At 40.0% G+C, this 25,659-nt stretch overlaps 2 protein-coding genes across 11 annotated transcripts in view; both read left to right on the plus strand.

Moving 5' to 3' along the window:
• The first annotated feature begins 1 nt into the window (after position 1).
• LOC115165630 (caspase-9) lies at positions 2-6,952 on the plus strand. 5 transcript variants are annotated; one of them, XM_029718870.1, is made up of 11 exons: positions 2-625; positions 825-1,006; positions 1,225-1,429; positions 1,518-1,628; positions 3,308-3,369; positions 5,082-5,258; positions 5,368-5,457; positions 5,558-5,705; positions 5,967-6,158; positions 6,305-6,414; positions 6,487-6,565. In XM_029718870.1, the coding sequence occupies exons 2-11, from the start codon at positions 875-877 to the stop codon at positions 6,511-6,513; spliced, it is 1,254 nt and encodes a 417-aa protein (XP_029574730.1). In that variant the 5' UTR covers positions 2-625; positions 825-874; the 3' UTR covers positions 6,514-6,565. The 5 variants fall into 5 exon arrangements, with proteins under 5 accessions (XP_029574730.1, XP_029574729.1, XP_029574728.1 ...); XM_029718869.1 differs by having other exon boundaries at positions 8-89; positions 6,510-6,952; XM_029718868.1 differs by having other exon boundaries at positions 19-629; positions 6,510-6,952.
• Positions 6,953-10,434: 3,482 nt separating this feature from the next.
• Positions 10,435-25,659, plus strand: part of hspg2 (heparan sulfate proteoglycan 2) — a 195,256-nt gene continuing 180,031 nt past the window's right edge. For 4 of the 6 annotated variants that reach the window (XM_029718873.1, XM_029718874.1, XM_029718876.1 and 1 more), the window contains exon 1: positions 10,435-10,844. In XM_029718873.1, coding sequence (XP_029574733.1) covers positions 10,776-10,844 — 69 coding nt within the window. In that variant the 5' untranslated portion in view covers positions 10,435-10,775. The remainder of the gene's footprint in view (positions 10,845-25,659) is intronic. The other 2 variants (XM_029718877.1, XM_029718878.1) reach the window with 2 other exon arrangements.

Below are 25,659 nucleotides of genomic sequence, written 5' to 3' on the forward strand. Positions count from 1 at the left end.
AATCACGAGGGAGTGTGATGTAAACAAGGAAGTCGTTGAAAAATTATAGGAGAGTACAGAGAAGAGTGGGGAGTGATCACACGGAGCTGGTAAAAAACAAAACATTTATCACCACTGCTTGTCATTATAGTTTGTGTATTCTATTTATGTCCATTTACGACAACTGTATAAACCTTTTTTGGTATTTTAAAACTCAGGACTTCCGCGTAGCTCTCTGTGGTCGACATCGTTTCAATAACATGTAACTTAACGCTTTACCTAGCTAGAGGTGTATTCATTAGTCGTACTCCGTTGCAAAACGTTGGCAACGGAAACCGTTTATCGTTTACTCTAGGAACCAAACCAGCGTGACTTTTATAATGAGTTGAATTGAGAAATAACTGCTCAACATTGTTCAAAATATGTGTTTTTGGGCCCACCAATGTGTCCAAAACACAATTTTTAGATGGTTATAGCTAGGCAGGTACATTTCCACCGTTTTTCATGAGCCAGCCAGTTCAAATCCTGGGCCTGCCGTGGGAACAATAGCTGGAATGTGAGTTGGCAACCGCAGTATCGAAATCCTATATCCCAGGTGTTCCATGGGCCCCACGCCCTCTGCTCTGACCTCTCCACTCCAAACTGTGTATGTATGTGTGTCTTTTGAAGGGGTTGGGATAAAGCAATTTCCGTTCAATTGGACAATAAAGTCATCTTCTTTTCTGCCTGTTTGCTGTTTGTATTGATCGTTGATATTTTGTAGTACTGGGACTGTCTTTGTAAATACATATGTTTTAAGAACACTTATTGTAAACTGATTTGGTAATTTCTCTTCTCCGCCACAGAGTCATTGTAGCTCTCCTGTTCCATGCTTCATAAAGCCTAAGCCTACAGAATGGAGGAAAGACACAAAAGGATTCTCCAACGCAATAGGGTCAATCTCGTGAGAGACCTGAACCCGTCAGATATGTATCATGGACTTCTGTCAAAAGGAATCTTTACTCAAGACATGATCGACGAGATAAAGGTAGTGTGTGATGATATGCTTCTTGACTATTATTGTCTGTTTTGAAAGAATCCCGATTCATGATAAACATCATCATGATTAGGCTATTCTCATCCCATGTTGTTACGCACTGCGAAGTCTGGTGTGTGAGACTATGAACAAGTTACCTGAATTATTACCATGCATCATATGCCACTGTTTCAGTTCTCAAAAGCACATACCTTGTTCCTCTATTTCAGAGCTCAGGGATCAGACAAGACCAGGCCAGGCAGTTGGTTCGAGACCTGGAGACCCGCGGGAGTCTGGCGTTCCCAGCTTTAATAGAGTGCCTTCACGAGACAGGGCAGCATAGTTTAGCAGAGCTCCTACTGGATGGAGAACCACAGAACCAGCCTCTACCTCAGCCTGTCCATGTCCGGCCAGTCGTTATGCCTTTACCAGTTTGTGAGTAGGCATGTGTAGTCATTCATTACAATATCGGTCCATACCTCTGAAATTCTCATATTTGCTCTGGACTGCTCTATTTTGACAGACTCACCTATGGACACTGTCAAGCCTGTTCAAGTGGTAACCCCTGTCTATCCAACTCAATCAGTGAAGCCTATGCCCACCACACCCATTCCATGTACAGTGGCAAGAAAAAGTATGTGAACCCTTTGGAAATACCTGGATTTCTGCATAAATTTGTCATAAAATTTGATCTGATCTTCACAGTCTGCTTAAACTAATAACACACAAACAATTATACGTTTTCATGTCTTTATTGAACACACAGTGTAAACGTTCACAGTGCAGGGTGGGGAAAGTATGTGAACCCTTGGATGTAATAACTGGTTGACCCTACTTTGGCAGCAATAACCTCAACCAAACATTTTCTGAAGTTGCAGGTCAGACCTGCACAACGGTCAGGAGGAATTTTGGACCATTCCTCTTTACAAAACTGTTTCAGTTCAGCAATATTCTTTGGATGTCTGGTGTGAACTGCTCTCTTGAGGTCATGCCACAGCATCTCAATCGGGTTGAGGTCAGGACTCTGACTGGGCCACTCCAGAAGGCGTATTTTCTTCTGTTGAAGCCATTCTGTTGTTGATTTACTTCTGTGTTTTGGGTTGTTGTCCTGTTTCATCGCCCAACTTCTGTTGAGCTCCAATTGGCGGATAGATAGCCAAACATTGTCCTGCAAAATGTCTTGATAAACTTGAATTCAATTTTCCGTCGATGGTAGCAAGCTGTCCAGGCCCTGAGGCAGCAAAGCAGCCCCAAACCATGATGCTCCCTCCACCATACTTTACAGTTGGGATGATGTTTTGATGTTGGTGTGCTGTGCCTTTTTATCTCCACACATAGTATTGTGGGTTCCTTCCAAACAACTCAACTGTAGTTTCATCTGTCCGCAGAATATTTTGCCAATAGCGCTGTGGAACATCCAGGTGCACTTTTGCAAACTTCTGACGTGCAGCAATGTTTTTTTTGGACAGCAGTGGCTTCTTCCGTGGAGTCCTCCCATGAACACCATTCTTGTTTAGTGTTTTATGTATCGAAGACTCATCAACAGAGATGTTAACATGTTCCAGAGATTTCTGTAAGTCTTTAGCTGACACTCTAGGATTCTTCTTAACCTCATTGAGCATTCGGCGCTGTGCTCTTGCAGTCATCTTTGCAGGACGGCCACTCCTAGGGAGAGTAGCAACAGTGCTGAACTTTCTCCATTTATAGACAATTTGTCTTTCCATGGACTGATGCACATCAAGGTTTTTATAGATAAGTTTGTAACCCTTTCCAACTTTATGCAAGTCAACAATTCTTAATCTTAGGTCTACTGAGATCTCTTTTGTTCAAGGCATGGTTCACATCAGGCAATGCTTCTTGTAAATAGCAAACTCAAATTTTGTGGGTGTTTTTTATAGGGCAAAGTAGCTCTAACCAACATCTCCAATCTCGTCTCATTGATTGGATTCCAGGTTAGCTGACTCCTGACTCCAATTAGCTTTTAGAGAAGTCATTAGCCTAGGGGTTCACATACTTTTTCCAACCTACACTGTGAATGTTTAAATTATGTATTCAATATAGACAAGAAAAATACAATAATTTGTGTGTTGTTAGTTTAAGCACACTATGTTTGTCTACTGTTGTGACTTAGATGAAGATCAGATCAAATTTGATGACCAATTTATGCAGAAATCCAAGTAACTCCAACGTGTTCACATACTTTTTCTTGCCACTGTAAGTGTCCACATCAAATATCTGTAAGGAGTTTGAGTCTGCATATTGAAGTATAAATGTGGAGATGTTTATTCCATGTTTATTACATGCTTATTACAGCCCCTGAAAGGGCGTTTGGAAAACCCAGGGCAACAGGAAGAGTTAGACGTGACAGTATTCAGGTAACTTATCTTGCCTTTTGGTTCTATTTACTGTAGGCTAAATGAAGCATCAGTTCCCTATTGTGGTTTTTGACAGTACTCTCTAAAGGAATTGTTGTTTCTCAGTTATGTTGAATTTAACTTATAATATAACACATAATATGCTATAAACAGGGCGTTCGGAAAGTATTCAGACCCCTTCCCTTTTCCCACATTTTTTTCTGTTACAGCCTTATTTAAAATGGATTAAATAAACAATTTTCCTCATCAATCTACACACAATACCACATAATGACAAAGCGAAAACAGGTTTTAGAAATTTTGGCAAATATATTAAAACAGAAATACCTTATTTATGTAAGTATTCAGACCCTTTGCTATGAGACTCGAAATTGAGCTCAGGTGCATCCTGTTTCCATTGATCATCCTTGAGATGCATCTACAACTTTATTGGAGTCCACCTGTGGTAAATTCAATTGATTGGACATGATTTGGAAAGGCACACACCTGTCTATGTAAGGTCCCACAGTTGACAGTGCATGTCAGAGCAAAAACCAAGCCATGAGTTCGAAGGAATTGTCCGTAGAGCTCCGAGACAGGACTGTGTCGAGGCACAAATCTGGGAAAGGGCACCAAAAAATGTCTGCAGCATTGAAGGTCCCCAAGAACACGGTGGCCTCCATCATTCTTAAATGGAAGAAATTTGGAACCACCAAGACTCTTCCTTGAGCAGGCCACCTGACCAAACTGAGCAATCGGGGGAGAAGGGCCTTGGTCAGGGAGGTGACCAAGATCCCGATGGTCACTCTGACAGAGCTCCAGAGTTCCTTTGTGGGGATGGGAGAACCTTCCAGAAGGACAACCATCTCTGCAGCACTCCACCAATCAGGCCTTTATGGTAGAATGGCCAGACGGAAGCCACTCCTCAGTAAAAGGCACATGACAGCCCGCTTGGAGTTTGCCAAAAGGCACCTAAAGGACTCTCAGACCATGAGAAACAAGATTATCAAGGTCTGATGAAAGCAAGATTGAACTCTTCGGCCTGAATGCCAAGCGTCACATCTGGTGGAAACCAGGCACCGCTCACCTGGCTAATACCATCCCTACGGTGAAGCATGGTGGTGGCAGCATCATGCTGTGGGGATGTTTATCAGCGGCAGGGACTGGGAGACTAGCCCATGATCAAGGGAAAGATGAACGGAGCAAAGTACAGAGAGATCCTTGATGAAAACCTGCTACAAAGTGCTCAGACTGGGGCGAAGGTTCACCTTCCAATGGAACAACAACCCTAAGCACACAGCCAAGACAACGCAGGATTGGCTTTGGGACAAGTCTCGGAATGTCCTTGAGTGGCCCAGCCAGTACCTGGACTTGAACCCGATCGAACATCTCTGGAGAGACCTGAAAATAGCTGTGCAGCAACGCACCCCATCCAACCTGACAGAGCTTGAGAGGATCTGCTGAGAAGAATGGGAGAAACTCACCAAATACAGGTGGGCCAAGCTTGTAGCGCCATACCCAAGAAGACTCGAGGCTGTAATCGCTGCCAACGGTACTTCAACAAAGTACTGATTAAAGTGTCTGAATACGTATTTAAATGTGATATTTCCACATACTCTGTGTCTTGCCTAGTCAAGATTGCAACAAGTTTAAATTTGAGTCCAACCAGTTTCCAAATTTGATTGTTTAGATATACTGTGGAATCATTGTGCTTTACTTTCATATTCTCTCAGAGTTATAAGATGGATGCCAACCCCTGTGGACACTGCCTGATCATAAACAATGGCGATTTTGAGCCTAAGTCGGAGCTGAGTAAGCGCACAGGGTCCAACATAGACTGTGAAAAACTGGAAAGAAGATTCAAATCTCTGAACTTTGTTGTTCTTGTCAAGAGAAACCTGAAACAAAAGGTGAGGATGTCCTCAGCTACCTTCCTGTTTAGCCTACTAGTTTAGTTGATAAATATTCATGTTTAACTGGCCAAGTGATCCAATGCTTACATTAATCACTATATTTCAGCAAATAAAGCAGGAGCTTTCGGCTTTGTCCAAGAAGGATCATTCACAGTTTGACTGCTGTGTGGTGATCATGTTATCACATGGGACAGAGGTAAGACTCTTTCTATCCTTTTACAAATGCATAGAAAGTGTAGGCATTTTTGTCTTTCAGGAGATGAATAATGTTATTCCATTTCAATGCATATTTTCAGGTGTGTAACAATCGCTTCCCCGGTGCAGTGCATGGAGTGGATGGGCCCAATGTCCCAGTTCAGCACATTACCAACTACCTGAACGGTCAGAACTGTCTTTCCCTACAGGGCAAGCCAAAGATCTTCTTCATCCAGGCCTGTGGGGGAGGTAAGACAACTTCACTAGCTATAATAGTTCCTTATGCTTAGTTATTGCTTACTACTGCTTATGCAGCACTGTAACAACAATGTTATGAAGGTGTTGAAATAATAGTCTGTACACTGGGTTACATCTCCGACAGTGGAGGAAGTATTTGGGGACTAGTGGTACTAGTCTCGCTCTGTCAGTCATCACACAGGATTCTCGTTTGAGAAACCCAGAACGGCTGGAGTCATTTGTTTTAACGTTCTGTACGTTGTGGTCTGGCAGGTGAGAGAGACACAGGCTTTGAGGTGTCTCCTGACGAGGCAAGGCCTTGTGTTGGAGGAACAGGTGACCAGACAGACGCAATGCCTATGTCCTCCAGCAGTGACTCTCTGAGCACTCAGTCTGATGAGCCAGACGCAAAGGCCACACTACCCACACCCAGCGACATACTGGTGTCCTACTCCACCTTCCCAGGTGTGTGTGTGTGTGTGTGTGTGGGGGGGGGGGGCACGTTTGTGTGTTTCTGTCAAATACAGTAAATCTTTGTGGTTATCAATCCCAGAAAGTGTTGTTAGTGTGTCTGTCGCTCTGATGGCTGTTTGTCGGTGTGACTTGTACAGGTTACGTCTCCTGGAGAGATACCCAGGCTGGCTCCTGGTATGTAGAGACACTGGATAACATCTTAGAAGAGAATGCTGCCACTGATGACCTGGTCACCATGTTAATGATGGTGAGTTTGTTGTCTTTTTAAAATACTGCTGTATTTACTTTTAATTATACTAAATTTTATTCTCTTATGAAGCTTTCCATGTTGTTTGTGTTCAGGTAAGCCATGAAGTTTCAGAAAACTCAGCCAACGGCCTCTACAAACAGATGCCTGGTTCCTTTAACTTTCTACGCAAACTTCTCTACTTCCAAGCCCTGCCCTGCCAGAGACCAATCCTGTCATGACAGCACAGAGTTTCACTCTCAGGAAATTGTCTCTTCGTGTGCCCTTTTAAAACAATTAGAATTTTCTCTATCAATGTTTATTTGGATATGTGATCAAAGAGTACCAAGATTGTAATTTAGTTGACATTTTTCTAATGTTCTTTCTTTTCTTGTTTTTACACTCAACATTTTTGAGAATGCTAAATCATTGTGAAAATCTAAAAAATTGCAGCGGGAAAAAAATAATGGTTTACCTTGAGAAGCTCTCTGCCAAATATCAATCAGGACTGTTGATGACCTTACTATTAGCCAGAAAATAAATTGTATATAATATGTAATTTCCATGTTGAGTGAATTCATTTCAGGTGAGTATTTAGTGAATGGCTGTGCTGTGCTGTGCTGTACTTCAGGGTAACGATGTGATGTCCAAAATTTATTGTGTAATTGTGTTCTGGTCATATTTCTACACTGTTTTTTTTTTATGATTTTAATTTTATTTTAAGGTTTAAAGGTTACCATTGCAACATTTCTTTGGTATGGGGGGGGGGGGGGGGGGGGTGCCTGTGAGTCATTATGGCTTTCAAATACAGTAAGCAGGATTCAGGAGTTTGATAATTATAAAGTAAATTGATATGTTTCGACATGCAATGGGAAATTCCTGAAAGACATACTAAATTCTAAAATCCACATCTGGGTCCCTATATTCCCACTTCCCGGGGTTGGAATCCATTGATATTTGAAGTGTTTCATATTTTTGGGCTGATCCTTTTGATTTATATCATAGATGTCTGACCACAGCTGTGCAGTACAATTCCAATTGACTTGGTCCACAAGCAAGCCAGCTCCAGGGACAACTTGAAGACCAATCTGTAATGGTGAATGATTTTTATTTATATTCCAAATCACAGCATTGTGGTTTCTGAGGCCTGCAACACAACTAATCCTTTGCCATTATTGAATCCAAGAGAAGCAGAGGAGCCAGCTCTAACCCGAGAACAGATCACAATTTACAGATGTACAATGCTGTCATCAAGGCAAAGCGTGGCTACTTTGAAGAATATAAAATATAAAATACATTTTGATTTGTTAACACTTTTTTTGGTTACTACATGATTCCATATGTGTTATTTCATAGTTTTGATATCTTCACTATTATTCTACAATGTGGAAAATAGTAAAAAATAAAGAAAAGCCCTTGAATGAGTAGGTGTGTCCAAACTTTTGACTGGTACTGTATGTTTGTGTTAATGTCATGGGATGTGCAACGCAACTTACTACAGATTTGGCATCTGGATTAAATAAAACTTTTGTTCCACATTACAGTGGCTAATGCATATGCATTACATGCAGGTAAAGTGTAATTATACTGAAGTTATATAGTACTACGCTTTACCATACATGCCTATGTAACTACCCTGTTTAAGGTCCTTTAATACACATGAAAATACAAATCTCTTGTTCTGTTGATCAGTGTTGTTGCAGCCTAGCTTTTGAGAGGGAGTGGAAACAGAGGAATGAGCTGCAGCTGAAATGCCAGGGTTAAACTCTTAATTATCGTTCTGCTTCTTAGAGCTTGGTGAGACTGTGGTTGTCCCATGATTATTTGACATATAACCTTCCCCAACGTTCTGGGATGGTGCAGCATAGTTGCTTGGCTTTGGAATATTCTCAGCCCATTTAAGGAACTTTTTGGGGGGGTTTTCATTACTTTAACATAATGTTTCCTAAAAGTTCAAGCATGGTTACATTTAATTTATTTTTATGTAATGTTCTAGGCAAGTTCTCCAACTTGTTTGACATTGGGAATGTTCTCAAATAGTTCAGAGAATGTTAAAAAACAACGTTCTCCTGTGGGAATTTCCATACTTCAGCATAACGTTTCCACAATGTTCTATTTAAAGTAGGTCTAATGTTCTTAACTTCAAATCAAAGTTTATTTGTCAAGTGCGCCGAATACAACAGGTGTAGTAGACCTTACAGTGAAATGCTTACTTACAGGCTCTAACCAATAGTGCAAAAAAGGTATTAGATGAACAATAGGTAGGTAAAGAAATAAAACAACAGTAAAAAGACAGGCTATATACAGTAGCGAGGCTATAAAAGTAGCGAGGCTACATACAGACACCGGTTAGTCAGGCTGATTGAGGTAGTATGTACATGTAGATATGGTTGTTCAGAGAACCTTACGAAACAACGTTCTTCTGTGGGAATTTCAGCATAATGTTTTCTGCAGGTTTCCTCATGGTTCTTTTTAAAGTAATGTTCTCAGAAAACTTTCCATAAAAACCACAAGAAAACATTAGTAAAGTTCAAAGACTTTCAAAGAATGTTATTGAAAAACATATACACTGAGTGTCCAAAACTTTAAGAACCCCTTCCTAATACTGAGTTTCCCCCCCTATTTTCTCTTGGTCATTCACCCTCTGAATGGCACACACACAATCGGTGTCTCAATTGTCTCCAGGCTTAAAAATCCTTCTTTAACCTGTCTCCTTCCCTTCATCTACACTGACTTATGTGGATTTAACGAGTGACATCAATAAGGGGTACCCATGGTGAGAGAAAGGCAGGTTGAGGTTGCCAGGATCAGAGTAGTGCAGGAGCTGTTGTATGCCGAGGCAGTGAAGAGAGTGGGAGAGGAAGATGGGTCCAGGGTGTGAGTAGGCTGAGGCAAATAGAGAATGATAGGAATAACGTACATCAGTACGGTTGGTTTTTTGGCGTTCGTGGCCATGGTTGTCAACTGTACTGCAGGAATGGAACGTAAATCACAGAGGATAGATGTTGTGGTGGCAGCTGCAGAGAATTACTTGGGTGTGCGAGATTTTACTGCAGAAGAGTTACAAGATGCTGCTATTTTTGTGTTTATCTGTTTGTTTACAATGTTTTGTGTTACAAATTTTAAGAAGAATGTATAGAGTTTTTCAAAATATATGTATGTCACTAAGAAAAAAAAGAGTATCACCATAGTGTTCCTGTTGTTGTTGAATTGTTATTCCAGGCTTACACTAAATCACTAGAAAAGGTCTAGAAAAGTACATGCTTCATGATAGTTTTGCTTATTGATTTCATAAAGAATATAGGCCTAGGTGGCCTACAATGTACAGTAAGTCTACATTGTAATGTACTGTTAAATCACAGTAATTCATCATCACAGACATGCAGTGGAGAAATGCACATCACAGATATTCAGTGGAGAAATGTCATCAAGCCTTCGATGGGCAACGAGAGCAACTGATTCGAGATCAACAACAGAGGGCGCCGATGCTCAGACTTCTCCAGCATCAAGGTAGGCCTAAACCACTGAGAGAACATTCTATTTAGGCCTACAGGTCAAAGGTAGAGTAATTTCCACATCGTGTAGTATCAACACAAAGCTCTTCCACTAAACCGCTTTTGGTTAGGATGGTGGTGAATGTGATGCATGACAAAAGCGCGCCAAATATCTTTGGCGGGCACTATACGCCTCGAAGTCAAGCGCGTAAAAAAAAGACATAAATGTGCATCTGAGTGTGTTCTAAATTTTAAAAATCAAATCAAATGTTACTTGTCACATGCTTCGTAAACAACAGTTGTAGTAGTCTAACAGTGAAATAATATGTATTGGTGCGTAATTTACGCGTAATTATTCATCTCTACATTAAATCCCATTTATGATCCATTTCAATGTGTTCATTTAACCATGTAGCCTAACACATTTTAAAGCAATGGGGTTGTTTTAAAACTGTAAAGCAAAAGATATGCTAGGTGGGTCGGCGTCTCCTCACGGAGGGATTACAGCTGCCTATCAGCAGAACTCCCTGGATTCCATTCCGCCTTTTACGCGGGGCAGTGGCTCGTCTATCGCAATAGCATCGGACTTCCAAGTGACTTGCGTTGGCATTACAGGTCGAAGTTTCGGAGTGCAAGAGAAAGTGGGAGCGAAGTGATCTATCTCTTTCACGTGATTTAAAACATATATATTTTTATTCCGTTTCCATAGAAAACGCATTAAGGAATCATTTTTCTGTTGATGAAGTCCCACCGGGTGTGGGACGTAGAAAATAATTGTCCTTTATAGAAAGTGTAGAGGTGCACCCAACCATTACTTCAGTGGCCAGACGTGAAGGACCTTGATTTTCCTTTCCCCAGCATTTGCAGCCTGTGCTAGGTTGGTGGAAAATGGGCACGCGGATCCACTCGGTCTCTGGACTTATCGTCTCGTTGATATTTACATGTCATCTCATAAATGTAAGTGATCTTTTACATACTTTTATTTTGAACTTTAATATATTTCTCATGAACAAGATTTTGGAGATCCTCTGGTCTAGTTTTCACATTGCTCCACGCACAACCGAAAATTATTTGCTAAAGAAAATTAACTTACTACTAGGCTACTTTTCAAAACTTTATTACAGTGTAATGCTATTGTTTCTTGAGTGTTGCGAGTCAAGTGTCCCATATATAGCATAGTTGAATATATATGATTCACCACACGCTAATTATACGTTTCATAAATATGTGCTAAAAAATAATGTGAAAAACTGGAACATCGAGTGGAATAGAGCTGATCTAATTATGTCCATAGAAACAGTCTATTCATAGTCAAGTCTCTCTTCTCTTCAAGTCTCTCTTTCTTCTTTCTGAACCACACTCATTTCACATGAAACGCTTCAGGAAAACTGGCAACATTTGACCATTATTCCATTATTTGCGAAATTATGCAAAGGCTACATAAAACAATAATTGAATGGATGTGAAAGGACTAGAATCTAGAATTGGTTGCTTATTAGTTACTGTGCATTAAAACTAACTGATTGGTAGGCTAGATTGTAACCGCTTTTTTTCTAGGGGAAATACTGGTGTCTATAACAGGTATCAGTAAACTTGTGTCAATATACTTTGTAATGCCACTTGTTCTTGTATGAATATTCATCAGCATACTTTTTAACTTGATTCAGTTCTTGTGCTAGTGGCATACTGTTTTCAATTCATTCAAAATGTTCTATGAATATCTCTTCAGATAGAGCTTCACATTGGATCATAAGAATAATGTATGAAATGTATAGTGTAGACTGGACCTGTGCTCAAGTGATGTGAATTGTAGGAGACAATAACCCCAAGCTTTAAGACAGAACTGCAAAACAAGGCTACCCGGACTACCTGCATTGACACTTTTTTGAACTAACTCTCTTGCACTGACTCTATGCCCAAACACTGCCCACTGGACACACCACGTAATTTCAACTTGGAAATGTGGGTAATATTTAGTTGACACATTGATCAATGAGATTTCAACCTATATTCACCCACTCAAAAAGACAGCCAGAAGTTTCTTGAATTCCCAATGTGTTATCACTATGTTTTCAACCATCTAAAAGCACAACCAAATTCCAATGGGAATATAATGTCAGGCATTTTGTATTTATAGAACAATTTAATGTATTATCACTGTGCTTTGTCTAATAGCACAACCAAATTACCTGGGTTGCAGTGGAGATTACATTAAAGTACAAAGTGCAGTGATCAATACTGATCAAGATTATGCGCAAATTATTATATCAATTGTGAAGGTCTCCATAGACCTCTGACCTTTGCATGTCTTTTGAACATGGATGATTTATATCATTACATAAGAAGAAATGTACATTTACTGTCTGTATTGCAAAATGGATATTGAATTGTGTTTGGTTGTCAACGCAACCAAATATCAACATTTGAAGGAGATGAATCTTTTGTCCCACTGACATAGTCTGGCTTTAATTCCAGTTTGCCTACAATTTATTTATTGATATGTTGGATTGACATCTCCATCTCAACCAAGAATCTAATTTGTAGACAAACTGGAATTAAAGCCAGACTAAATCAGTGACACAGATGGAGCTATCCAAGCATAAGATACATCTATCCTTCAAATGTTGATAATTGGTTGCATTGACAACCAAGCACAATTCAATATTCAGTTTGTCTACAAATTAATAATTGATATGTTGGAGTCACGTCTTCATCTCAACAAAAAATCTAAGTTCAAGAATAGGACTAAATCTAATCTAATCAAATTTTAAATGCACTTTAAATTAAGCTTGATTTGATTTAGTCCTATTCTTTAACTTAGATTTTGTTGAGATGGAGACGTGATTCTGGCATATTAATGATTAACTTGAATATTACATTTGAAATGAACCAAAGCTTGAAACCCTAAGCCTATATGTATTGTCTATTTTTAGTTCAACCCTGGGCTGAATTAAAACAATAGCTGTTGATGACTTTGCAAATGCTATATAGGCCTAAATAGTATCATTGATGATATATGACTTATAAAGTATGGTTGCATTTCATTTGCTGTGTTAAACCTACCTTTTGGAATGACTTTGATGGCAACAGTGAATATATTTAATTATTTAGAGATCTCTCAATAATCGTTCTCACGATAGCACATTGGTAGTAGTCAGTCACAATTATCAAAGCTACGCAGGGCTTGGTTAAAATTCTGGTTGGGAGACCAAATTAATAGCTGTAGATAGATCAGCTCTCCAGGAGGAGGTGCTGCCCAAACTATTTTTTCTTCTGATAGTGGATATAACGTTGAAGATCTGACATTGTTTCAAAGGTACAAAGTCAACATATTTTACATAAGGTTTGTCTGTGTTGAAAATGACAGTTTGTTCAGTTTACTTGAGTGGCCTGTGCAGTCCCCAGACCTCAACCCATTGGAACGGGCTGTTCACAGCATGAATGTATCGACATCCAATATGCAGCAACTGTGTGATGCCATCACATCAGCGTGGCCCAACATCCCTGTGGAACGTTTCCGACACCTTCTTGAACGCCCCCCAAAATTCTGGCTGTTCTGGAGGCAAAGGGGGGTTTGATGGGTGTACCTAATAAACTGAATATGGGGAAATTTAGAAATGTAGAAATTAGGATTTGTTATCTGTATGGTTATGATAAATTAGGCATTGTTGCGATCTGTTGGCATATAGATAAATGTGCTCATATTTATTTCCATTGCAGGCCTTGTGTTCTAAAAACTGTATACTCAAAAGAGTTTGTGCCCAGTGGGTGGTCTCTACCCACACACTGACACATACTTACATTGACACCCCCAACACACACACACACACACACACACACACACACACACACACACACACACACACACACACACACACACACACACACACACACACACACACACACACACACACACACACAAATGCATACTGAAGCCACACACACACACACACACACACACACTTTCACACTCACCACATTCGCTGCTGCTACTTCTCCACATACGCTGCTTCTACAGCTCAGTGTATTATCTATCCTGTTGCCTAGTCACTTTACCCCTAACTATGTGTACATAGTTACCTCAATTACCTCGTACCCCTGCACATAGACTCAGTACTGGTACTCCCTGTATATAGACATGTTATTTTTACTCGTTATTGTAATTCACTGTGTATTTATTACTCCTGTCTCTATTTCTATTTTTATGTTATCTTTTTAATCTTTATCTTTAACTCTGCATTGTTTTAAAGGACCCGTAAGTAAGCATTTTTTCACTGTTAGTCTCTACACCAGTTGTTTACCATGTGACAAATAAATGTTGATCTGATTTGAGGAGATGGCACTCACATGATGAGAATAATTATACCCCTGAGATCATGTCTGGATTCTCATCTATTTACCATCAAATAGAAAAAACTGTCCCTGTCTGTCTGTCTGTCAGGCACATTTCTGTTTTTCATTTCATCAGAAGAATGAGCATTCTCATGGAAGCCCTGTCCCAGATATACAGTCTAACACCTGTTTGAGAGAGTCAATAAACCACAGTAAAAATGTACAGAAATGTAAGCTAAAGGTAACAGAGACAAAACATGGAACATGTTGATGAGGAGCCCACTGTCAATCCTGTGGCTTGCATGGTGATAATGGGAAGTCTAAATGTTGTCATGTCCAATTGGCTGAAGTATGTGTTTTTTTCTGTTGTGGTTGAATTTTCAAGCATGTCATGAATCGCTGTCAAATTTCAACTTATTTTTGGGTCTCCATTCAGTGATCATCTAATACATGTTGACTCGACTGCCTGTCTGTATTAGGAGTTGGCTTCCATATAGTTTTACCAGTAACCTCGATGACGACCAAGGATGACAATATCAACATAATTTAATTATTAGTAGCAGCATCTGTTTCTTGTGTTTTGAGTCTGCACTCTGACAGGCTTGACTCTATGTTTCAATTAAGTGCATACTGCTGTTGCTGTGGGCTTAGTGCTCAATGGGATCTTTGGGATGTCCCTACCCGAAAACATTTACATTTACGTCATTTAGCAGACGCTCTTATCCAGAGCGACTTACAAATTGGTGCATTCACCTTATGATATCCAACCCTATCCTTAACCCCTAACCTTAACCATAACCTTATCCCTTACCTTAACCATTTTACATCTCAACTTCAATGGGGTAAGGACTTCCCAAGGATCCCGGATAGAAAGGGCCGTTACTATGGGGGCCCCCTTCTTTCCTCTGGAATGTTAGGGTAAGTCAGATCAATCAACTCAAACAATCAACGTCAATAAAATGGCACATACCAGTTGACTAACTCAATCAATTGCTCTCATCCTGCTATTAATCACCAATACCTTGTATTGGGGATTATTTAAGAATAATAAGTAGAAATTCTTAAATTAAACAATGCAAAAAATAGATTAAATAAAAAGTGTGAACTTGTATTGAAAAGGGATGATGGGTGTAATAACAACAATATAACCTCATATTTTCCTGGTTTACTAGATTTCAGAAATGGGTATAGAAATGCATTGCTCGATATTCCCTGTTATCTCAAGCCGGCATTTCCTATGTTTTATCGACCCTCCTGTTTTCTCATGACTTGAGAACGTCAATCTTTACGTCATACTTTGGCAAAGCAAGCAGCATCTGTCCAGGTTATTGTCAGAGCCATGGTTTTTGATCTGGCTTTGTGCCTGTCCTGACTGCCTGTTATTCTCTTGATCATACGAACAGTTTGGAGTTGAGGCCACTTGGTTTTCTGGTTGTCTGACATCAGAACTGTGAGCACTGCTGACTATTTTGGCTCTGCGAGCCCTCCCTCCCGGTATGGACTGCCACAGCCACAAGTGTCCCCTGACTTCATTGGGGGTGGTGTGAGCCACGCGGGGGAAGGGTGCCCTGGATTCCTGTGACTGTTAACAGACTGTGTGCCCATTGTCGTAAACCTTGGTCTTTTTTAATCCTGTGAAACTCAACCCATTTATTCCCTTCTAAATGTTATGCGACATCTTGATATAGCTAGTGCTACAGTCCAGTCCAGGGTAGGCAAACTTGGTCAGGCCATATGTGTGGTATATTAAGTAAGCAATGGAGTTTGATTCTGTGTGCTGCTGTTTTGTCACCCCAGATCTGTCTGTACACGTGTGGTGAGATTTAGAAGCTGAGAAGTCAGTTGATGCTTTATTAGGGATAGGCGTCCCGTCAACGTCACGATGGCAGATTTTAGAGAAACAACAAATGTCGGTACATATAAGTGTCTTATATCGGCTGAAAGCTTAAATTCTTGTTAATATAACTGCACTGTCCAATTTACAGTAGCTATTACTGCGAAAAAATGCCATGCTATTGTTTGAGGAGAGCTCCTAACAACAAAACACTTTTTTCACCGCGATAGGTTCGATAAATTCACCTCTGAAGGTGAAATGTGTACTTAAATCAGAGTAAGATTTCAGAATGTATCATCCAAAGGGTCCCAGAAATAACACTAAGTGTCGCTTTGTTAGATAAAATCCCTTTTCATATCCTAAAAAGGTCCATATAGCATGCACGATCGATTTTGTATTTCCACTCGTTCAATTTGCAAAGAAAGGAATCAGTGAAAATCTAACCCTAAACGTTGTTTCAACCAGTCACATCACATTCATATTTATTCCTCAGAGATCCTAGAACATAACCAGACTTCACTATATCATTAGGAGTGTAGTATATCCTATAAGACACCAAATTTGGTAAGAGAGCGACGCCTTCATGGCACGCCGATGACGCGGGCGGTCTTCACTTGATTGACTAACTTTGTCAAATAAGCACCAATCGGGGTCAAACAAAGCTAGCTAGATAGCCAATGAGCTGGGCTTTACGGGAGTATATGGAATCTGTAGCAAAATGTTGCTGCTAACCTTGTGTGACAGCAAGCCTTTCCTTTTGGACAAAATTTACAAGAATATGAGTAATGAAGTAATGAAGAGTAATGAAGAGTAATGAAGTTATAAAAACTGGGTGTTTTGCAAATGTTGAACTTATAATATGGCTACTAATACTGGAAAAGCTAAATCAAAGTCCAAGTATACAGATTTGATGATATTCTTGCAGAAAAATGTAATGTGAATGTAAATGTTGTCCAAATGTACCTGGGTGACTTCACACTAAATGTCATGTAGTTTGCTCATACTTCAATTTATCCATCTGAAACGTTGCACACACACTGCTGCCATCTTGTGGACACCATCGGAATTACAAACAGAGTGATGGACCTTACTGTTGCATTTCAAAGATGGTGTTAGAAAAAAAAAATTGTTGTATTTTCTTCTACCATATCTATTGTGTTATATTCTCCGACATTCAATTCACATGTCCACAAACTTCAAAGTGTTTCCTTTCAAATGGTACCAACAATATGCATATCCTTGCTTCAGGGCCTGATCTACATGCAGTTAGATTTGGGTATGTCATTTTAGGCGAAATTTGAAAAAAGGGGGCTATCCCTTAGGAGATTTATAGCTGTGATCCTTTAATCAAATCAAATCAAATTGTATTGGTCACATACACATATTTAGCAGATGTTATTGCAGGTGTAGCAAAATGCTTTATACGATGGTCTGACTGATACCCCACACAGTTTAAGCTATGCACTTCAGACACATGTTTAGGGATGCAAATCCCCAAATTCTGTATTGACTAGTTATTTGTTCTCTATTGGCCTGTACTGACTAGCTACTTGTTCTTACGAGCTACCTATTCTGATGAGCAACCTGTTCTGACTATCTGCCTGTTCTGTATTGACTAGCTACCAGAGGTGCGTTCAGCAAATGAAATAGTTGCGAACGTTAGCTGACATATTCAATTTATTTTGTGTTAGCCGCGACCGTTTGCTAACATTAGCTAACAGTCTGAGAAGGTTAATGTGCGGCGAACGTAAGAGTCTATTTCCGGTCTAAACTGCAGCTAAAAATAATCAAGTGGCCATGTACAGTTGAAGTCAGAAGTTTACATACACCTTAGCCAAATAAATTTAAACTCAGTTTTTCACAATTCCTGTCATTCAATCCTAGTAAAAATTCCCTGTCTTAGGTCAGTTAGGATCACCACTTAATTTTAAGAATGTGAAATTATTTATTTCAGCTTTTATTTCTTTCATCACATTCCCAGTGGGTCAGAAGTTTACATTCAGTCAATTAGTATTTGGTAGCATTTCCTTTAAATTGTTTAACTTGGGTCAAATATTTCGGGTAGCCTTCCACAAGCTTCCCACAATACGTTGGGTGAATTTTGGCCCATTCCTCCTGACAGAGCTGGTGTAACTGAGTCAGGTTTCTAGGCCTCCTTGCTCACACACACTTTTTCAGTTCTGCCCAACTTTCAAAGTATGCTTGGGGTCATTGTCCATTTGGAAGATCCATTTGCGACCAAGCTTTAACTTCCTGACTGATGTCTTGAGATGTTGCTTCAATATATCCACATAATTTCCCTGCCTCATGATGCCATTTATTTTGTGAAGTGCACCAGTCCCTCCTGCAGCAAAGCACCCCCACAACATGATGCTGCCACCCCCGTGCTTCACGGTTGGGATGGTGTTCTTTGGCTTGCAAGCCTCCCCCTTTTTCCTCCAAACATAACGATGGTCATTATGGCCAAACAGTTATATTTTTGTTTCATCAAACCAGAGGACATTTCTCCAAAAAGTACGATCTTTGTCCCCATGTGCAGATGCAAACCATAGTCTGGCTTTTTTATTATGGTTTTGGAGCAGTGGCTTCTTCCTTGCTGAGCGGCCTTTCAGGTTATGTCGATATAGGAATCGTTTTAAGGTGGATATAGATACTTTTGTACCTGTTTCCTCCAGCATCTTCACAAGGTCCTTTGTTGTTGTTCTGGGATTGATTTGTACTTTTCGCACCAAAGTATGTTCATCTCTAGGAGACAGAACTCGTTTCCTTCCTGAGCGGTATGATGGCTGCGTGGTCCCATGGTGTTTATACTTGTGTACAATTGTTTGTACAGATGAACGTGGTACCTTCAGGCGTTTGGACATTGCTCCCAAGGATGAACCAGACTTGTGGAGGTCTACAATTGTTTTTGTGAGGTCTTGGCTGATTTCTTTTGATTTTCTTATGATGTCAAGCAAAGAGGCACTGAGTTTGAAGGTAGGCCTTGAAATACATCCACAGGTACACCTCAAATTGACTCAAATGATGTCAATTAGCTTATCAGAAGCTTCTAAAGCCTTGACATCATCTTCTGGATGTCACGTTCATCTAAAGGAGTAGACCAAGGCGCAGCGTACTTAGAGTTCCACATGTTTAATAAATATGAAACTCACCAAAACAATACAGACGAAAACAAAGCATGCCGTTCTGGGCTGCTCACAGGCAGCTACACAAACACAGGATCCCACAAAGCACAGGTGGGAAAAGGCTGCCTAAGTATGATTCCTAATCAGAGACAACGATAGACAGCTGCCTCTGATTAGGAACCATACTCGGCCCAAAACAAAGAAATACAAAAACATAGAAAAAGGAACATAGAACGCCCACCCTAGTCACACCCTGGCCTAACCAAAATAGAGAACAAACCCCTCTCCATGGCCAGGGCGTGACACTGGAGTTTTCCAAGCTGTTTAAAGGCACAGTAAATTTAGTGTATGTAAACCTCTTACCCACTGGAATTGTGATACAGTGAATTATAAGTGAAATAACATGTCTGTAAACAATTGTTGGAAAAATTACTTGTGTCATGCACAAAGTAGATGTCCTAACCAACTTGCCAGAACTATAGTTTGTTAACAAGACATTTGTGGAGTGGTTTGAAAAACAAGTTTTAATGACTCCAACCTAAGTGTATGTAAACTTCCGACTTCAACTGTAGACTTTCTTTTATATTTTGTAGGAATAGCTAAGTCATTTTGAGTTTGAATATTGTTACTAAAAAGCCAAAAAGCCAGTAATCCTTGCAAAAAGTAGCCGTTTGATGTTTCACCGTAACATTTTGGAATGTTCATTCAAATCGTTCAACTGAAATTGTTACTCTGGCAACATGTTCGCTGCAAAGAGAAGCCTTGTTGAACTCGCACCTGTTCTCTATTGACTAGCTACCTGTTCTGACTAGCTACCTGTTCTCTATTGAGTAGCTACCTGTTCTGACTAGCTACCTGTTCTCTATTGAGTAGCTACCTGTTCTGACTAGCTACCTGTTCTCTATTGAGTAGCTACCTGTTCTGACTAGCTACCTGTTCTCTATTGAGTAGCTACCTGTTCTGACTAGCTACCTGTTCTCTATTGACTAGCTACCTGTTCTGACTAGCTACCTGTTCTCTCTTGACTAGCTACTTCAGTGAAGAGCCACACAATAAGGAACCCAGCCAGGGTCTCTGAAGCACAGCAGAGCAAACGGCAGCCACACCACCACCGTTTAGAAAGTTGGGCCCCAAGAACTTCAGCTAATTGGGTGAAGACAAAGACTCCAGCCACCCAAGTCATAGACTGTTCTCTCTGCTACCGCATGGCAAGCAGTACCAATGCACCAAGTCTAGAACCGACAGGACCCTAAACAGTTTCTACCCCCAAGCCATAAGACTGCTAAATAGGTAGTTAAATAGTTAACCAAATATCTACCCAGACTATCTACGTTGGCCCTTTTTTCACTCATTCTTTTGACTCATCACATAAAGTGCCTTCAGAAAGTATTCATACCCCTTGACTTATTCCACATTTTGTTGTGTTACAGCCTGATTTCAACATGTATTACATTGATTTGGTTTCTTACTCATCTACATACAATCCTCCATAATTACAAAGTAAAAACATGTTTTTAGAAATGTTTGAAAATGTATTGGAAATTAATTACAGAAGTATCTCATTTACATAAGAGTTCACACCCCTGAGTAAATACATTTTAGAATCACCTTTGGCAGTGATTACAGCTGTGAGTCTTAATGGGTAAATCTCTAGGAGCTTTGCTCACCTGGATTGTACAATATTTGCACATTGTTGTTTTTAAAATTCTTAAAGCTCTGTCAAGTTGCTTGTTGATTTCTTTTTTATTTTTTTTATTTCACCTTTATTTAACCAGGTAGGCCAGTTGAGAACAAGTTCTCATTTACAACTGCGACCTGGCCAAGATAAAGCAAAACAGTGTGACAAAAATAATAACACATAAACAAACGTACAGTCAATAAAACAATAGAAAAATCTATGTACAGTGTGTGCAAATGTGGAAGATTAGGGAGGTAAGGCAATAAATAGGCCATAGAGGCGAAATAATTACAATTTAGCATTAACACTGGAGTGATAGATGTGCAGATGATGATGTGCAAGTAGAGATACTGGGGTGCAAAAGAGCAACAAGATCAATAACAATATGTGGATGAGGTAGTTGGATGGGCTATTTACAGATTCGATATGTACAGGTACAGTGATCAGTAAGCTGCTCTGACAGCTGATGCTTAAAGTTAGAGAAGGAGATATAAGTCTCCAGCTTCAGTGATTTTTGTAATTCGTTCCAATCATTGGCAGCAGAGAACTGGAAGGAAAGGCGGCCAAAGTAAGTGTTGGCTTTGGGGATGACCAGTGAAATATACCTGCTGGATACCTGTTGATCATTGCTAGACAGCCATTTTCAAGTCTTGCCATAGATTTCCAAGATATTTTATGTCAGAACTGTAACTAGGCCACTCAGGAACATTCAATGTTGTCTTGGTAAGCAACTCCAGTGTATCTTTGTTCCTTGTGTTTTAGGTTATTGTCCTCCTGAAAGGTGAGTTTGCTTCCCAGTATCTGTTGGAAAGCAGACTGCACCAGGTTTTGCTCTAGGATTTTGACTGTGCTTAGCTCTATTCCGTTTCTTTTTAACCTAGAAGACTCCCTAGTCCTTGCTGATGACAAGCATACCCATAACATGATGCCGCCACCACCATGCTTGAAAATGTGAAGAGTGGTACTCAGTGATGTGATGTGTTTGATTTACCCCAAACTTAAGGCTTTGTATTCAAGACATAAAGTACATTTCTTTGCCAATTTTTTTGCAGTTTTACTATGTGCTTTTGTTGCAAACATGATGCATGTATTGGAATATTTGTATTCTATGCAGGCTTCTTTTAGATCAGTATTGTGGAGTAACTGCAACATTCTTGATCCATCCTCACTTTTCTCCTATCACTGCCATTAAACTCTGTAACTGTTTTAAAGTCACCATTGGCCTCATGGTGAAATCCCTGACCGGTTTCCTTTCTCTTCGGCAACTGAATTAGGAAGGACGCTTGTATTATTGTAGTGAATGGGTGTATTGATACACCATCCAAAGTGTAATTAATAACTTCACCATGCTCAAAGGGATATTCGATGTCTGCTTTTTTTCCTACCCATCTACCAATAGGGGCCCTTCTTTGCAAGGCATTGGAAAACCTCCCTGGTCTTTGTGGTTGAATCTCTGTTTTGAAATTCACAGCTCGACTGAGGGACCTTACAGATAATTGTTTGTGTGGGGTACAGAGATGAGGTTGTCATTAAAAAATCATGTTAAACACTATTATTGCACACAGAGTGAATCCATGCAACTTATTGTGTGACTTGTTAAGCAAATGTTTACTCCTGAACTTATTTAGGCTTGCCATAACAAAGTGGTTGAATACTTATTGACTCAAGACATTTCAGCTTTTCATTTTTAATAAATGAATACACATTTCTAAAAACATAATTCCACTTTGACGTTATGGGGTATTGTGTGTAGGCCAGTGAACAACATCTCAATTTAATCCATTTTAAATTCAGGCTGTAAAACAACAAAATGTGGGAAAAGTCAAAGGGTGTGAATACTTTCAGAAGGCACTATACGCTGCTGCTACTGTTTATTATCTATACTGTTGCCTAGTTACTTTATTCATACCTATATGTACATATCTACCTCAATTATCTCGTTCGTAACCCTGCACGTCAGCTCGGTACTCACTCCGTGTATATAGCCAAGTTATCTTTACTCCTTGTGTGTTTATTCCTCATGTTATTATTTTTCTCTGCATTGTTGGGAAGAGACATTTTACTTTTAGTCTACACCTGTTGTTTATGAAGCATGTGACAAATCAAATTTGATTTGACTTGACTTGGCTTGACAAACATTGCATTGTTGAGTTAGTCCCCCCCAAGAGGGGAAGGATGCCATCTTGTCTCAGAGGACAATGCTATTGTGAAGTGGCTGGTTGGCCCCGGCCTCCTCAAACACGCACACACACATTTTGTTCTTCTATCCACGTGGGGACGAAACATTTATTTCCATTCAAATCCTATTTTCCCTAACCCTTCCCATAACTCTAAACTTATCCCTAACCCGTAACCCTAAACCTAACCACAAACACCTTACCTAATTCTAACCCTAAACCTAACCACGAACCCCTTACCTAACCCTAATTCTAACCCTAACCCTGAACCTAACCACTAACCCCTTACCTAACCCTAATTCTAACCCTGAACCTAACCACTAACCCCTTACCTAACCCTAATTCTAACCCTAACCCTGAACCTAACCACTAACCCCTTACCTAACCCTAATTCTAACCCTAACCCTGAACCTAACCACTAACCCCTTACCTAACCCTAATTCTAACCCTAACCCTGAACCTAACCACTAACCCCTTACCTAACCCTAACCCTGAACCTAACCACTAACCCCTTACCTAACCCTAACCCTGAACCTAACCACTAACCCCTTACCTAACCCTAACCCTGAACCTAACCACTAACCCCTTACCTAACCCTAACCCTGAAAATAACCACTAACCCCTTACCTAACCCTAACCCTAACCCTGAACCTAACCACTAACCCCTTACCTAACCCTAACCCTGAACCTAACCACTAACCACTTACCTAACCCTAACCCTGAACCTAACCACTAACCCCTTACCTAACCCTAACCCTGAACCTAACCACTAAGCTTAAAATAGCCATTTTCCTCACGATGGAGAATTTTCCTTGTTTTACTGTTTTACTTTTGGAGTTTTTAAGAACCAATACACACACACACACGCACGCATGCACACACACACACACACACACACACACACACACACACACACACACACACACACACACACACACACACACACACACACAGGATGGTTATAGAGGTTACGTCTCTGAACCTGACTTTTGTCAGTGTTCTGTAGTCAGGTTTCTACATGATTTATTCACTACAGAGATTTCCCTGCACCTTGGGGATAAACCTTTCAATTCATGGTTCTCATGCAATTGTGCCTTTCATCTTGTTTAAGTTTATTATAGCTCGAGGCATAACTTGATTCAACTTGATAAAAATAATCTGCTTTTACTATTCATTCATTAATTCATTCACACAGACAATTCTTTCTCAATTGTCTGATAGCAAAACAATGGGTTCTAGCAAGCAGCAGAGTATTCGACACTCACAGTTAATAAATCAAATGCTTTGTTTTGTCACTCAGCTCTACAAACAAGCATCTTAGTCCTCTTCTCAGAATGCAGCGTGTTCTGCGGTTGTGGGTGTGGTGGGGAGGGTGTGCTGGGCTTTCATATGTTTCACTCTGTATCAGATGGAGGAGCAGACTCCAAACACAGCTGCACCTCAGCTGGTACAGGACGGAGCATGTGCTGACATAAGCAGGAGCAGCACACATACTCCTCTTCCTGTGCCGCCTATCTTGCTTGATGCAACAGGAGACCCCAGTGTTTCCCCTTGGTTATCTTTCCAGCAGCGGAGGCAAAGGGAGGGGGGTGAGAAAGAAAATCTGTTTCAAAGCAAATTTCCTGCAATTATACACATAGTGCCATGCTTATACCATGTTCTTATGCTATCTGATTGACTCAAACGTTAGAACAAAATCAATGTGGGCCCCATGCCATGCCATTTTTGGAATTTTACGTTCTCCCTGACTGTCATGTTCATATTTTGGTGATTGTTAGTTAAAAATGATATTATTTAAAACTCTATACCTCCATGATCTTTTCTACATACTTCATATCTGATTTTAGTCCTTTAACTTCCCACTGAAAATGTTTCACCATCACAATTTTTTTCTCAAAACATATATGCATATATTTCCATTTTGTTTTTATAAATCAAATCTTTTGGAGTGGTGGCAACAATTTAGCAGTGGCGGCCCACCGGTGCTAAATGAATACAGGGTTATAACTGGCCCCTGAGGACCCTGTTTCCCCTTCTTCCCCATTCTCCGTTTCCCTCTCTTAACCCCAGATTAAAATATATATATATATATATTTAACTTTTATTTAACTAGGCAAGTCCCTCTCTTAACCCCAGATTTTATTTGGCTCTTTTTTGGAACACACATCATCCTAAACTATTATGTCACACTTCAGTAAGTTGCTGTGATGATGTGGGCAGAAAGCCTCCTCTTCTCATTACATGTGGAGTTATGCTGGATACAAGCCTATAAGGTTCAAGAGCAAAGGTTCACTATAAACCCTGAATAAAGGTTAATGGTGTCAATGGCCTCCGATCAGCCTAACAGACATAAACAGTCTAAATAATTAAGTCTAAATAAATACTCTTGATTTCAAATAACTGCTTTATTTAGTGCTGATTCAGCTTGAGTGGAGAAGCTTTAGTCTAGATGGATTCTTCCTCATACCTCTTTTATGGAACTATGTTTGTCAGTCAGAGAGCCAAATGAGTTCAGGATGAGGTCACTGGCTGGAGGCATCATAGAGAGAAACTATTCTATTGTCCCAAATGGCACCCTATTCCCTATAAAGTGCACTACTTTTGACCAAAACCTTACGGACCCTGG

Source organism: Salmo trutta, chromosome 28, assembly GCF_901001165.1.
Source record: "Salmo trutta chromosome 28, fSalTru1.1, whole genome shotgun sequence".
NCBI lineage: Eukaryota > Metazoa > Chordata > Actinopteri > Salmoniformes > Salmonidae > Salmo > Salmo trutta.

Bases quoted from the DNA above. Each gene is read 5' to 3' on its own strand.
- LOC115165630 (XM_029718869.1), top strand. From the start codon at position 875: ATGGAGGAAAGACACAAAAGGATTCTCCAACGCAATAGGGTCAATCTC. The intron at 5,259-5,367 runs GTGAGGATGTCC...ACTATATTTCAG, and splicing joins AGAGAAACCTGAAACAAAAG to CAAATAAAGCAGGAGCTTTC. The intron at 5,706-5,966 runs GTAAGACAACTT...GTGGTCTGGCAG, and splicing joins CATCCAGGCCTGTGGGGGAG to GTGAGAGAGACACAGGCTTT.